Below are 16,624 nucleotides of genomic sequence, written 5' to 3'. Positions count from 1 at the left end.
AACAGACCCGTGTCGTTATCGTGTGCTTCCAACTTAATAACTAGTGTACTAAAGGCTGCAGCTTCTGATACGGATATATGATAACTATCAGCAGAAAATTCCGGAGAGCAATCGTTCACATCTTCAATCACAATGGAAACTGCAACTTCAGCATAGATACCGGTCACACTATCGGTAGCCCGGACAGTAAGATGATGCATCTGTTGTGTTTCATAATCTAATTCCTCCGTAGCAAATATTACACCTGCAAGAATTTAATTGTCAAATTATTACATATTATATTTAATTTATATATGTATTAATTTGTTTTAGAAAGTGTACGTACATGGTCCATTATTGCTATCTGGTGCTATACAATGAATAAGAAAAAAAATTAAAACCAAATTACAATTTATATTTAAATTTTATTAAATACTAATGGCTTCGCTCGGTATTTGAAATATAAATTGCTTAAATATGACTAATCTAATAGTAAACATTCGTTTGTTCGGTTTGATCCGGAACTGAAAAAAAAATCGGGATCCGGAATTGAAAAAAGTATTGGGATCTGGAACTAAAACAAGAGTCCGGATCCGGAATTGAAGCAAGAATCGGGAACCGTAACTGAAACAGGAATTCGGATCTGGAAAAAGGAATCCTGAACCGGTACTGAAAAAGGAATCGAAATCGAAAATGGAATCGAAAGCGATATTGATATAGATAACCAGCAGCGTGGTCTAGTGGTGAATGTTGAATTATTTCATACTTGATGTTACGGGTTCGAGTCCCACTAAGTCTCGTTGTTGGCCAGACCTTGATTTATCGAGGTCGATCGTTTCTTATTAGAATTTGCCAATTTTTCCGATTTTCATTGAAACGGTTCCTGTAAAAATTGGCGTTTCTTTCCTTCCCATCCCAATTTTCTGTTGCAAACCTTTAGTTGTTGTTATATTTTAGGTTTCGCCATATTGATCACCATAGATGTCTCTGTGGTTGTTTATCGAATAAAAATTCGTATTGTTACATGAAAGTTATTCATCGTTATTTATCGTATTCATACGATGTTTGTCATATCTGACCATATATGTCAGATATTGTTTAGATTAACATGTGTCTATGTAATAATTATGTGGACCAAGAAGGCGCATTTGGGGTTTACCTGTTAAGCCTTCCTGGTGTATTTGTATATATGTACATATGTAAAAATATGTATGTAAAAAATAAAAATAAAATAAAATAAAATAACGTCACGGATTCTACGAACCAAAACTTACATACATACAGGGCTTTTTTTGAAAAAAAAAGGTGCCGGAACTCACTTATTGTGAAGTTTTTTATTAGAAAAGATTATATTATATATAATATTCGTTTGAAACAAAAATAATGCCGAGAGAAAAGGTGCCGGAACGCCGTTCCACCGCGTTACATAAAAAAAAAGCCCTGCACACACACAAAGTCTCTTTCGAAATTATATGTATATTAGATAAATATAATACATATATGAAATTAACCTGTGTTAAAATCCAGTGAAAATTTTTCCTGGTCGTTTCCGTGCACTATGGTGTATATTAATTTTCTTCTCAACGGGGATGAGGCATACAAAGATACTCCCAATGATGTCATCACTTCGACGTTTTCAGGTACAATTACAGAATAGAATTGTTTGTCAAATATTGGCATCGATTTGTCAACAACTTTAACATTCACAGTTGCTTCACTATAGCATGGCGTTACCCCTATTACGGTACAATATATTATATAAGAAAATACATAAGATTAAAGTAATCAATACTGGATCTAGTATAATATGTATGTACATTACCTCCATCGTATGCACCAATCATCAGTTGGTATTCTTTATTGTGTCCCTCGAGATTTTGTTTCAAGGAGATTTCTCCAGACTTTCTGCAGACTTTGAAGAGCTCTCCATGTCCACGCTTCATTTCGTATCGCACTTCTCCATTTTCGTAATTGTCCATATCTACAGCGTGCACTTTGGCCACTACGTGACCCTTTTGGTCGTCGACAGACACGATCGAGAAATATGGCAAGTTCATAAACACTGGACAGTTATCGTTAACATCCATTACGGTGATGTTGATTATGGTGTGTGCGAAGAATTGGTTTTTTGTCGTAGTTTTGGCTTCGACAATGAGGACATAGTTGTCCTTGATTTCCCTGTCGAACTTGACTCCAGTGGTTTGAACAGCTCCCGAAGTGAGACCAATGGTGAACATGTCAGTAGGATTCAAAATGTTAAATTCGACATGTTCATTCAAAATGCTGCCTAGAACGTTGACGACAGTTACAGTTACGATTTTCGTGCTATTCTCCATAACGCTACCCTCATAATAAGATTTTTGGAATTTGAAGTTTAAATTCTCTGATTTTTCCACTGTGACGTAAACTTGTGCTATGCTCGAGAATTTTCCATCGGATACTCTTATGTGCAGTTTATGGAATTGTTTGACTTTGTCAGGCTGCAGAACAATAATAACACCAGTAATTGGGTCTATAGCGAATATGTTTTTTCTATCTCCATCGATTATGTCATATTTTAAGGTTTGTTTTTGGTTTTTGTCACCGTCAGTCGCGGTCACAGTCACGATCGCCACATTTTTGTATGTTGGAAGTAGCAAAGTTGCGTTGTAATCTTGGCGGTCGAACTTTGGTGGACAGTCGTTTACATCCAATACTTTGATTAAAACTTCAGCTACAGTCTCCGAAGATAGTCTGGGCTTACCAAGATCGAAAACTCTCACGCGGAAGCGAAACGTGTCGATAGTCTCATGGTCCAGAAGATTAGTCGTTTTAATTGCTCCAGTCGTTGAATCGATGAAGAAATAATTCTTAGGTAAGGCCTCGATAATTTCAAAAGTTTTCAAGCAGTTTATTCCAGAATCGAGGTCGTCCACTGAAATGACCAGTCTAGTGGTGGCATTGTGAAAAATCAACGAGTTTATTGGGGCCGATTCCAATATGCTTCCTTCGTATTTGTTGCTTAAAAATCTTGGAGCGTTATCGTTCTTATCTATAACGTGAATTATTACTAAGCATTCAGCAGATTTACCGACCTGAAATAAGTGTACAGTTTACGATCTCGGATAAATCATAAATCTTTTAATAAACAAGCCAAGAAATCATTTACCATATTAGTAGCAGATACTGTTAAATTGTATACGTGATATTGCTCGAAGTCTAGCGGATATTTTGTAACGATAACACCAGTGGAGAGGTTTATATCGAAAACATCATTTGTGTTACCGTTGACGATTTGAAATAGGAGAGTTGAAGTACTCCTCGCCTCGATGTGTTCTACAAAAGTTCCTCTCGGTTCATTTTCATCGATATCAGCGCTGAAAATCTGTTTTACAAACCTGGAATCAAATGATGTCACTGCTGCTTCTAGCTGTTTTCAAATCGTTAAATGTTTTGAGTTTATTTATGAATCAAAATCGCATAAATACCTAGGCTTGGCATCGTCTGCCATGGTAACCATAATATGAACCGGTATCACAGTTGAAAGTGGATTTGGTCCTGGATTCGAAGCTTTGACTTGCAACATATACTCAAATGCTATATTTAAATCTAATTCAAACGAAAGTCTAATATCGCCCATGTATGGATCAATTGCAAATATATTACCAAGATTACCTACAACACAAAAATCAATAAGATCAATGAAATTTCATATACATTTATTTTATATATACTCGAGCTACATATATACTTGGTAATTGGATTATTAGTCACATTGCGATCGCCCAAAAGACAAATTTTGCCATGAAAATCACGAATACGGAATATTTGGCACTCAAGTTCTCGTTAGTATGATAGTTATCGTCAGTGCCGGTTTTAGGGGGGGCGCTAAAACTTAAATCTAGGGCGCCAAAAGCCATACAAAATTTTAGATTAGAGCGCCGAAGGCGAAATTTTTTTCTAAAGGTGCTTAGAAAAAATTACCCGAGGGTGCTATTGGATGTAAGACCGGCAATGGTTATCGTCAGTATGATGGATGTTTCGGCTGCCAGATGTTCCGTTATAGAGATTTTAGTGACTTTTGGGCGAGTGCTTTGTGACCAATAATCACCGAACCATATACTTACCACTATTGATCGAATAAATGATTATAGCATTTTCTCCTTTGTCTTTGTCACTGGCTTGTATTTTTATAACCGATGTTCCAATTGGTGAAGTCTCAAAAACTTTTCCTTGGATTATTTTGGTATTAAATTCTGGAGCATGATCATTGTGATCATATACACGCACTAATACTCTGGCGAACGAACGTTTTGACTTTAAAGCTTGATCTCGAACCATTACTGTCAAGTAATGTTCTTCCATTATCTCCCTGTTAGAATGTATTACAGTATAGTGTAACAAATTGCATATATATTTACATACATATATTGCTAGTATATGTGTGAAAAAATGTGTTCAAAGAAGAAAAAATAAAATGTTAGAATTAACCTGTCGAGGGGTTCTCTTATCGTGACATCTCCGGTTATAGAATCAATTTTGAAAACATTCAAGGAGGTTGGACTTCTAGCATTATAAAGACTATATAATAAGTTGTCCTGGCCGAAGGCTCGAAGGGACAATACAGGACTGCCTCCTGCGAAGTTTTCCGATACGTTTACGACAAAAACACTCTGACTGAATACAGGACCTTCTTCGTTGATGTCATTGATAACGGTGACATTCAGCTGAAAATATAAATACCACACTTATCTTCCACAGCTCGATGTTAAATATATATGAAGACAGAATGTACATAAATGTTGAAATAACCGTTATGTATACAATGTGTACACCGTCAGTAACACTGATGTTTAAATTGTAGCTTTTCTGTTTTTCCCATAACAATCTTTTGGCCAACAGTACGTTCCCAGTCTCTCGACCAATGTAAAAGTGATTGTCTTTATCTCCATCTTCAAAATGAAAGCGAGTAAAAAATAAATTTACATGTACATAATGTTATTAAAGATATGTAAATACATTCACTAAATGGGGGTGAATGGGATTGTCGATATGATAATCGCATTTATTGATACAAGGACTATCACTCATAGAAGAAAATATATTGTAACGTAGAGATTAGGTAATTGGTGCTTGTGGATCGCTGGTTTACCATCACCAATCATCGCATTCGCGCCAAAAAGACCTCCACGTATGAACAAGCCGCATACAACAGCCAATGGGGTCTCGCGATCCATCGACCAATGATCTATCTTTGTTGAGAGTATACACTGTATAAATACTCGGCAGTTTTGTTCCGTGCTTCATTCGAAGCTTTGTCGTCAAGCAAACAACAATAAACTACCCCTACCACTATGGCGTTGTCTTTCACTCTGAACTCGGAAATCCCTCTACGCGCTCACCCTACAATATTGTTTATTGTTTTTGTCAAATTACAATTATGACGAATCTACATACATACATACATACATATGTACTTCGATTGCAGCTTTGACATTTATATTTTACTACTTGCGAATATTGTAATATAACCGAATAGAGTAGTATCAATAAATGATGATCAATAAATAATAGTTAAATGGTCTTAATACAAATTGAAGGGAAAATATGATACACGTAGTATTAGGGAATGTAGAAAAAATGTTTTTTGTACTGACCAATAATGTTGTACCACAGTGTGTCATTGTCGTCGTCGAAAGCTTGGATTTGTGATACAAGGAAGCCGACCGGATCTGATTCGGTCACTTTGGCAGTTTGCAGGTTCGTTTTAACTTGAGGAGGATTCGACGTATCATCTGGAAGGTTTATAACTTCTATTCCTATTCTGGCCGTGGTTATTTTTGGCGGGATGCCGTTATCGGAAGCTCGCACCTAAATATATGAAGTTATTTAAAGAACATACCTATGTAGGCAAAAGTGGGTTATACATAGAATGAGTATAAAATATTACATTTAATTCGTATAGATTTCCAGAATCTAAATCACCGCTGTAGTAGATGATTCCCGTTTCCGGATTGATGTGAAATATTATTTTACCTTTACCCACTTTGGCGCTATATATAATTTCACCATTGATACCATCGTCTTCGTCGTATGCCAAGACCTAGAGCAAATCATTGAAACATAGATATGTAAAGAATTTGATCTTATTAAAAATCTAACTACGATATGTTCTTACTCTGAATAGTGGAGTTCCTTTGATATCACCATTGTAAGCTTCCCATATGATTGTCTCTTCATTTGAATCATCCTTTTTTCCATCGGCTTGTTTATCTTTGGATTTATCCTGAAAAGCATCACCGATTTAAAAAAAAAATAACACCTACTTCTTATACATAGTTTAGTATAATTGTATTGTGTTTTACCTGTAATTCAGTTTTTCGTCTAGTGGCGGGAACTTTGATCCAGTAATATTGTTCCAAAAAAACAGGCGAGTGATCGTTGACATCAGTCACATGAACGATTACTCTAGTGATGGAAGATAATTGAGGTTTTCCATTGTCAGATACTTGTACGTCTAACCAGTGTTCAGATTGATTTTCCCGATCCAGTCTAGTTGATGTACTTAAAATTCCTGAAACATGCAAAATGTGATGTTCTCAATATTTAAACAAGAAGTATATATTATACATAAGCTTTTGAGATTTGAGCACATAAAGTTAACGAAACAAATTTATCACGAGGGCTTTTGATGAATCCATTACTTTTTATAGACGGTAAAAAATTTGGAGATGGGAAAATTTAAAACCGACTTGTTATGTCGCTGTCAAGGATACATAAAACCGTTTACGTGTCGACCATAACAGTTATTCATAGACGAGCACACACACAAAAGTTCTACCCGAGGGTAGTTTTAGCTAATGGGAAACAGGAAGGTGTCTTGTAAACCCATTACGCCAAGGCTCACGACGGGTTTATTGCGTCGCTTCTCAACACCTTTCATCCCCTGAAACCCGCCTTGCTGAATGTTAGCAGCGTGATTCATGGTTTACTTAATATCATGAACGATTAGTATCGAACGGCAGTCATTGTCACCGACTGTATTCTATGCTAATGCTCGAATACAGGTCGAAAGGAGGCAGAGGAAAACAAGGACGTTTGAAATAGGAAACATTTTTTTTTTTTTTTTTAAATGCTTTTTATTATTACGAAATTATGTTCACAATACATCTTATATCTATTTTAATAACTACTGATCTACTGATCATTTTCTATTTTACAATTTAATTTAATTTGGTTAGTAATCACAGTATTATATTATTCTAATGTTAATCTAAAGCATAATAGGAAAAAGAGCTCAAAAACCTATTTACAATCCTTATAAATGTTCATAATACATCTAATACATAATATTAATTAAAGACTCTCTAAAGTCGATGACCTAAAGCAGATTGTGTTTAGGTAATCTGTGTTTATACCTGAAGGGTATAGACATTTTGTTGTAATCACCGAGACTCTTCACAAGTGTGTTAGTATGGTTATTAGTGATTCTGTCATAGAATCTACTGGTTAGTTTGTTAGTAATGTCTGTAACAAACGGAATATTATTAAATAGGAAACATGAAAGTTGCTCAATATGGAAGTATAGAGAGCATTTTATTTATTAGTGATTGTCTATACCCTTCAGGTATAAACACAGACTACCTAAATACAATCTGCTTTAGATCGTCGACTTTAAAGAGTCTTTAGTTAATAGTACATATGTATTAGATGTATTATTAGCATTTATAAGAATTGTAAATAGGTTTTTGAGCTATTTTTCTTATTATGCTGTACATTAACATTAGAATAATATAATACTATGATTACTGACAAAATTAAATTAAATTTGTAAAATAGAAAATGATCAGTAGATCAGTAGCTATTTATATAGATATAAGATGTATTGTGAACCGGTCTCCGTGACGAGCCCGAATGTATTCTGTATTCTGCGCGCGCACATTAATACGGGAGGAAAAGCCTGTTCCTCTTGTTCCTGTTGTATCCTGCTCGCGCAAATTAAGTGAGTATGTACCGTTTACCAAGCACCCTTTTTTTTCGATCTTTCGCCTAAAGATATTTCGATTTTCGATCTTTACCTTCCGATATTTGCGTTTTCCGGCATTTCACATTCCGGCCCGTGAGGTAGACCCATTGTGAACATATGTAGTAATTTAGTAATAATAAAAAGCATATAAAAATCAAAATGAATTTATTAGTGATTGTTAATATGATTTAACTTTTTTTTCCTCCAGTAAGCAGGGACGCACCTACCATATGTACAAATGTGTGCAACGCACACAGGCGACCGAAATATAATAATAATAATAATTGTAATAATAACTTTTTTATTCCAGACGATAGGGAAAATAGTGCGATCCTCAGCGTCCATATTAATGATATATAGATAATAAATACAATAGTATTGAATAATAATAAAAAATAAAGTAAAAAAAAAAAATATTTTTTTCATGAGTCTCTCTGATCGTCTGGTCCTATTCAGAACTAAACGTTTTGGTTTTCGGTTTGTTTTTCTGGTTAATTTTTATTGTGATTAAAATTTTCAACACTTTACTTCGAATTAAGATGATTTATACCGGTCTCCGTGACGGGCCGGAATGTGAAATTACCGAAAACGTAAATATCGGAAGGCAAAGATCGAAAACAAAAGATCTTAAGTCGAAAGAAAGGCTTTTCCTCCTGTATTAATGTGCGCGCGCAGAATCCAGAAGGAAAAACCTGTTCTTATTGTTCCTGTTGTATCCTGCTCGCGCAAATTAAGTGAGTATGTACCGTTTACCATGTACCCTTTTTTTTATCTTTCAACTTAAGATCTTTCGATTTTCGATCTTTGCCTTCCGATATTTGCGTTTTCCGGCATTTCACATTCCGGCCCGTCACGGAGACCGGTATTTGAGATAGCTTTCGACCAGTATTTTCGTTTCAGACATCATTCTTGCTGACAGCTTTGAATATTTCAAGCATTTGAGCGAAGCAGGGTAGCAGCACTAGTGTTTCATAAATCTAAATAAAATTATTAAGTTCCGGAAATATGGTATGTACACAAAATTAAGCCTGGATTTTCAAGTCAACCAACCTAGACTATGTGCGACTTATTTCTAATGTACATAAATCAAAGCTTATATGTATAATACATAGTGCTACTGAAATATTCAGGTCACAAAATGTATTCATATATGTATTTGTAAGAATTCTGTATTTGATTTGTTTTATTAATTTTTATTTTGATTTTTATGTGGTATTTATATTTGATTCTTCTGTGGGTCGATTATTTTAATTAATTAAATAGACACATACATTTGTGAACGAAATGCAATAAATAAAAGGGCTTAAGTTTGATATAAAAGTTTACTTTTAAAAATTATATAGGAATATGAAAATTTATATCAAGTTGTAGTGTTAGAGTACGCTCTTTATGTGGAATTTCCAATTATTTTTTAAAAAACGTTTCTTGTGGTGTCATTTGAGGTTTTGACTTTTCACAATTTTTCACACGATAAAATACAATTATATTTTTATCATATAGTTTTTACTTTATCTGTATAAGGAATATCACTAGATGAAGTTTGGTGATTGTAAGAAAATTTGATCCTGAGATTTTGTACTTCGATACCAGGTAACGTTAAAAAGTATCGTGTTTCTGTATATTTTTTAGACAAATCGAACACACTGAAGCTTTGTATTAATTCTTCTTCTTCTTCAGTCAGTCCCTCAATATCGATTATCGTAATCTCCGTGAGCTCTGACATCCTGGATGTGGTTCACGATTCTTCTTCAAACTCCCTTTAAATCAGCATTTTGAAATGCATTGACCACAGATAAGCCAGTAATCAATTGGATGTTATCAGTCCCCCGGAAGATCTCCTTTATACAAAGTATAAAACGCTACGATAATTAAACTATAGGAGATCTCCTCTAGAGCAACAAACTTTCCTAGGCATAGAAATTGGAGAATTTGTTGGGGTCTACCTCACGGGCCGGAATGTGAAATTACCGAAAACGCAAATATCGGAAGGCAAAGATCGAAAATCGAAAGATCTTAAGTCGAAAGATAAAAAAAAGGGTGCATGGAAAACGGTAAACACTCACGTACATACTCACTTAATTTGCGCGAGCAGGATACAGCAAGAACAAGAGGAACAGGTTATTCCTCCCGTATTCTGCGCGCGCGTTAAAGGCTGAAGATAACCCTCTACCATTGTACTCATGTACTCGCAAATTCGTCATTTCTACGACGCCATCATACGAGTCCTTCGTTGTCACATGATTAATATAAAGAACAAACGACTAACCAGTAGAGATAAGACACACCTTATTTTATAAATGCACCATTGATTAATGACAAACGTATGAATTACTGATTATTGATTACTGACACACATTGAATATGAATAAAACTATTATATCCACCACACCCATGCACTGACTAACCAAGATTGTACAACACGTGTCTTCAACACATTCGTTGTTTGCTAAAGAGTATATAAACTCAATATTGGTAGAATTTAAGTTAGTCCGTAATCAACTCTTGTACCGAATATTAAAATAAATTGTTTTTTTATTCAAACCGTTCGTCTGCAATTCTTAATTCGCGCACATTAATACGGGAGGAAAAGCCTGTTCGTCTTGTTCCTGTTGTATCCTGCTCGCGCAAATTAAGTGAGTATGCACCGTTTACCATGCACCCTTTTTTTGAATCTTTCGATTTTCGATCTTTGCCTTCCGATATTTGCGTTTTCGGTAATTTCACATTCCGGCCCGTCACGGAGACCGAATTTGTTGTTAGGGTTAAATTTATAGAGTTAAACGTTGTAAATTCATTGTTTGACACATTTTCACTGCTTGAATTGGTGAAAAAATATTTTCACTTTGACATACATATGTGAGAGAGTTTGGATACTATCCTCTACTCTACTCTAGATACTGTGGTATACGTTTATTCAAATAAAAAAATAAAAAAATGAATGTATAGGTAGATAAATATATATGTAGGTGAGATGCTATGTAGGTTATCGTATACTATTGAATACCGTTTACTTTTCGACAGGCGAATAAGTGGGCATTGAGCTTAAAGCACGACGTCGATTCCCAAGATAAAATTAAACTGTACAGGCGAAACATGAAGTTACGATAGTGCTGTGATAAAGAGTGATACGAGCTGGTGACGTTTAAGGATTAAGTATCGGTTCGACGGTTGCGCGGCAAGCCATTAAGGAAAGTGCGCTTGAAAACAGCCAGTTACCGAAAGCTTTCAATTTGCAATAAAAAGATGAAAACGTGATAATAACGGCCATAATGGAATTCTCAAACGTATACCATACATACATATAAATAAATATGGAGGCATCCGCGCGCACGCGTATCCGATCGCTTCTTATCGTGATCGTTATCGTGAAATTGGATTACTTCACTGAACGACAATTTTCATCATAAAAAAAGTGTACACCCACACACACACACATACACACACACGAACAGAGAAAATGCTCGGCAAGAACGCGTTTTGGGAAAGTATTCACTTACCGGTGGAAGAGTTGATATGAAATAGTCCTCCGGAATCTCCTGAGACGATTTTATAAGATAGTGTGCTGGGACTTCTATCCGCGTCTTCTCCGTGAAGCTGGAGCACGACACGTCCACTGGGAGAGTTTTCTGTTACCTGGCCTGTATAAGAGCTCTCCAGGGTTAGTGGTACGCAGTCGTTTTCGTCTTCCACTTCAATGTATACCTGCAAAATATACAAAAAAAAAAGAATAAATAAACATATACTTCATAAGCTATACATATGTACGGATGACCGTGAAAAAGTCGAAAATATTCGTTTATCATGCATACATATGAAAAAGGTTAGTATATACATATATCAGTAGCGTACGGGAAAATTCTCTCTCCCCCCGTCGTTCATCCTCATTTGATTTGCGCGAGCAGGATATAACAGGAGCAAGAGGAACAGGCTTCTCCTCCCGTATCCTGCACGCGCACATTAAACAAGACTGTATGACAAAACAGAGATAATTTCACCGCATGCCACTGATATATATTATATACACATAATACCGTTTACCATGTACCCTTTTTTTTTGATCTTTCGACTTAAGATCTTTCGATTTTCGATCTTTGCCTTCCGATATTTGCTTTTTCGACCTTTTAAGTTTCGGTGCCTTGAGGTAGACCCACATATGTACATATCGTATAACCAGCGGCATGGATTAGTGGTTAGTATATTGTAGCGTGGCGACATTATGGGGATTATCTGCCGCTTGTGCATTTGGGGGCTAACAATGGAGACTCCCGAATTGGCCTAGCGGGACTCTAAGTGGTCGGTAGAATTCCTAGAACCCTGAGAGCGTGAGACTCACTTAAAACTGTACGTGCCTAGACAATGGAGAAAAAAACGGATCGGGGAAGCTGCAGTGAGCGACCTTACCTTTTTAAAGAGGTACTCAGGCCATATCAGATCATTCTGGAACGAGCGCTGGCTGCGCGTGGAATCAGTCAATAAATGCTGTGAAGCGACTTTGGCCTTTCATTTGGATCCTCCGCCCACCCGTGAAGTGGTACAGCCTCATGCTTTTGAGGCTCTATCACTTCAATCGAAATAATGGAAAGTAAAACAAAGGAAAGGAATGGTTTTAATTAATGACCACATTTAAATTTCTCCAAGCTCGATCGTTTCTTATCAGTTTGCCAATTTTTGTGATTTTTATTGAAAAAATTGGCATATCCTTTAATATCTCTTTTGCTAATCTCAAGTTATTCAGCGTCTTAATTATAAACAGCTGCAAAAATTTCTTCATAGATGTCACTGTGGATGTTTGTATGAATTCGCATTGTATAAAATGCTTACTTACAAATATTGATTGTATTGATTGATTGTATTCAGGGCCGCCGAAGGGGCCTATTGTATTGATTGATTATATTCAGGGCCCCAGTTTACCCGCCATGGGGAGGGGGGGGGGATAAGTTTAAAAATTCATAAATTTCTATAATTATAAATGTTTATTATTTTTCGATTCGCCCATTATTTGTGTCCATGTGGAATAGTACCTGTTATATTATACTTTATTATTTGATTATTTAAAAAAATAGCATATAATACAAGTAATACTTTAATTTAATAAATTAATTAATTAGAAATTAATTTGCTATTTTTCTTATTTGAAATAATCAAATAAGAAAGTATGATGTAACAGGTACGATTTCACATGGACACAAATAATGGGTGGATCGAAAAATAATAAACATTTATAATTAGAGAAATTTATGATTTTTTTATGTAGAATAATATAAAATATCAATATCGATCAGTCGAACGTCCCAATACGAGGCCCCTCTAGTAGTCCGGGCCCTAGAACTTTAACCCCAACTTATATTATTTGTATTATATGCTATTAATAATAATTCTTTAACCCCAAATTACATATAAATATTTTCTAATAGTTCTGATAGATTTTTCGCAAATTAAAAATACATCTATAAGATTTTTGTTTTGGTTTGTCATAGGGTTTGTCATTTGTTTTGTTTCCCTACATCAATTCAGGTCTAACATCAAGAGAATCTTGACCGATTGATTCATTTATTCTCCTATTCTATTTTATAACCTTTTCCCAATATTTTTATACTTGAGTTTAGTTATTTATTTATTTATTTATTTATTCTAAACAGACCATTGTGGCATAACAGGAATTCCTAAAGCGCCACAATGGTAAAAAAATATAACACAAAAAAAATAAAATAAAATAACAATTAAACATAAACATAAATACATCCATACATAAAAATAAAAAATAGCATTTAATAATAACAGATAAAGTAAAAATATCAAATAAAATATAGCATAAGGAATGCCTTGCACCTACAGCCAGTTTCAATAAATATGTAAGAAACAACTACAAATACAAAACATCCCTGTAAGGCCCAAATGGAAGAGAGTTAATCAAAATTTCACTCATAAATCACAATCAATCATGAAAACAATGATGAGCGCAGACTACCAGATAAATGGGTTAGAGTAATTTCCGACAATTTACGCTCACTATGTAATGTGCTATTGAATCATATTATAGCTTTCATTCTTTTCCTTTTCATTTGTTTATTTTGTATTTACCTTTTTCATTTGTTTTATATTTGTAAATTTCAATTTCTTCTTATATTCTATTTTATAACCTTTTTCCAATATTTTAATACTATAGTTTAATTATGCAATGTTCTACATATTTTGTCATGTTATAGCCTTTATTCTTTTCTTTTTCATTTGTTTTCCTTATATTTATCTTTTTCATTTTTTTTTTATAATCTTTGTAAAACTCTGTTATTGAACTCGGATGTTACATATATTATATATTTACTATTTGTTTTTTATACATATCTATGTACATCCTGTTGTCTGTTGATTTTTCAATAAATAAAATAAAATAATAAATAGGGTACGGAATAATTTTTTCAGGGCCCAGGATTATATTGTTTAGGATTGTATCTGTATAAAAGGCACTCGTCACTTTTGAGCGATTTGTAAAAGCGAGTATTCAAAAATAAAGAATTTTCACCATTTTCCGTCTACGAAAGATACGATTATTCCATACGTATTTGAATATTGTATCGAGAGTGTAGTATTTAGATATGCGTGACTTTGTCACGAAAGGGACTTCACTCGGGAAAATTCTATATAGCGGAAACCCTACAACGGGTCTCTATGGAGTCGGTAATCCTCCCCTAGATCCCTTGCCCCTCCCCGTAATCACCTGGCGTGCCGTTCAGCGCGAAAGCCTCTTCCATTTCCGGCTGTCACTAAATGGCGCAGGCCGGCCGCTTTCCGACACCGCAATAAAGGCCTTCTCTCGTCCCGCATCATGGATTCGTTCAGAAACAATCGCAACATTCTCCTCCACTCCAAAACTGGCTATACAGAATCTAATTTTAGTCATCTCGACGAGAAATTATTACGCTTTCGTCACACTGCGTGCTCTTCGTAATCGAATTTAAATTCGAAAGTGTCTCGTGTTATTAATATCCGTATGGTAAGTGAAGGTGGAAGTTAATTTACAAATAACGACTACGCGAAAAGATGAACGCTACATGCCAACAGAGAGTGTAATTTTATTATCTTTTGAAGTGTACGTGGGTTTCAAGTTGGTCGGCTAACTTTTCGACAAACTCTGCCTACTATTACGTTAAGTTATTCATGTCATTTCTGAAAAGTTCCGACACAAGATTTTTTCTTAAACGAAATATTAAATGATTGGTACAACTAAGCGTAACGTGCTCCGGACAAAAGTTGTTGTAATTAAACGATATTACTTTGATAACAAAATCATTACAGGTTTCTTTCCTATTTTTATGTTCAATCGAATTATCCGTGATTCAAATTAGTCGGTTTAATTTGGGCCTATTAAAGACGTCAAATATATTTCGGTCTACTAAGTTTTAAACCTCGTAAATCTAAAATTACATTTTGTTCAGGGGAGAATTATAACCGTTTTACTCATCTTGTTTTTAGAGTTTTGGATTTAATTGCTATACATAGAGATGATTTTGAAATAGTTATAAAAGATACATATCCAACAGCATAACTTGATGCTTTGCGTATAATGCTGACGACTGATAGGTCCCAGGTTCGAGTCCTGATTTGACCTCGATTGAAAACAAACATATATACACTGTAATATATGTATATTCGAAATATTTATGGATATTTGCGACTTCAAGTCGATCGTTTTTGTTAGCTTGAGTTAAGTTTGCCAATATATCTGATTGTTGAAACGTTTCTTCACCAAATTGCCCACCTACCTCATATTATATTTGTCACCACTTTTGAATATATTTAATGTATACATTTATATTTAGTATATAGTCATATGTAAAAGTTTGTCCACAAGTGTCGTTTTGGGGAGACCCGTAATTTGATTTTATATAACTGTGCCCGTTGACGTTCTACAGAAGATTTTTATTGAGTAAATGCATAATGAGAGTTTGCCAATTTATCTTAGCCAATTTATAATGGACGAAATATAAGCAGGAGACAATGAAAAGGATAAATGTACAATACAACAATCCTTCGTAACGTCCTCTCTTCAGGCTACCAAGGGGTTATAGTGCTTTGGGGATGTTTGTGGAAGGGAACAAGCCTCACTTTGGGCCATTCTTAGGACGAGAGTAGCCTCCCTACGTTATCGTGTCTCTTTATCGTCAAATTATATTATTGCTGCCACGACTACTCATTTACATTCATCACTGAATATTTGATGGATGGAACTGCTTGGTCGAACACCATAAATTATCTGTCAATTGATTGATTAATTAGTTAATTATTTATTATCATTACACGTGTCTTATTATTATATTTATTTTATCATTTGAATTATCTATGTATTGTTAAATTGACACTGGCTAAATCAACATGGTAAAAATATTTTTTTTTTAATAAATAATAATACCATGTTTGAGAAAAAGTGGATTTAATTAATTTATAAATTAGCGTAATGACTTAATATTTGATTAGAATATAAAACTAAATATTATTTGGATTCAATCTTTCATACGCATGTATAAAGCTATGTCGAAATTAAGACACACGGGGACATAAGGCAGGTATAAATACATGATCATTGTGTCTCCGTGAGCGTGATGTATCTCCGTGTGCACCTTATGTAAACTTATGAAACTTTAT

At 34.7% G+C, this 16,624-nt stretch overlaps 1 protein-coding gene across 1 annotated transcript in view; it reads right to left on the bottom strand.

Moving 5' to 3' along the window:
• LOC143912397 (fat-like cadherin-related tumor suppressor homolog) overlaps positions 1-16,624 on the bottom strand; it is a 109,861-nt gene that overhangs the window by 2,391 nt on the left and 90,846 nt on the right. The window contains exons 3-16 of the mRNA XM_077431674.1: positions 11,482-11,686; positions 6,324-6,532; positions 6,137-6,244; positions 5,909-6,061; positions 5,616-5,829; positions 4,771-4,910; positions 4,450-4,685; positions 4,086-4,330; positions 3,447-3,633; positions 3,128-3,356; positions 1,802-3,053; positions 1,491-1,715; positions 326-349; positions 8-244 (exon numbers count right to left, since the gene is read on the bottom strand). Of these exons, the coding sequence (XP_077287800.1) occupies positions 8-244; positions 326-349; positions 1,491-1,715; positions 1,802-3,053; positions 3,128-3,356; positions 3,447-3,633; positions 4,086-4,330; positions 4,450-4,685; positions 4,771-4,910; positions 5,616-5,829; positions 5,909-6,061; positions 6,137-6,244; positions 6,324-6,532; positions 11,482-11,686 (3,664 nt within the window). The remainder of the gene's footprint in view (positions 1-7; positions 245-325; positions 350-1,490; positions 1,716-1,801; positions 3,054-3,127; positions 3,357-3,446; positions 3,634-4,085; positions 4,331-4,449; positions 4,686-4,770; positions 4,911-5,615; positions 5,830-5,908; positions 6,062-6,136; positions 6,245-6,323; positions 6,533-11,481; positions 11,687-16,624) is intronic.

Source organism: Arctopsyche grandis, chromosome 5, assembly GCF_051622035.1.
Source record: "Arctopsyche grandis isolate Sample6627 chromosome 5, ASM5162203v2, whole genome shotgun sequence".
Lineage (NCBI taxonomy): Eukaryota > Metazoa > Arthropoda > Insecta > Trichoptera > Hydropsychidae > Arctopsyche > Arctopsyche grandis.
The sequence above is the reverse complement of the archived record's forward strand: the minus strand, read 5'-3'. Positions and strand labels throughout refer to the sequence as shown.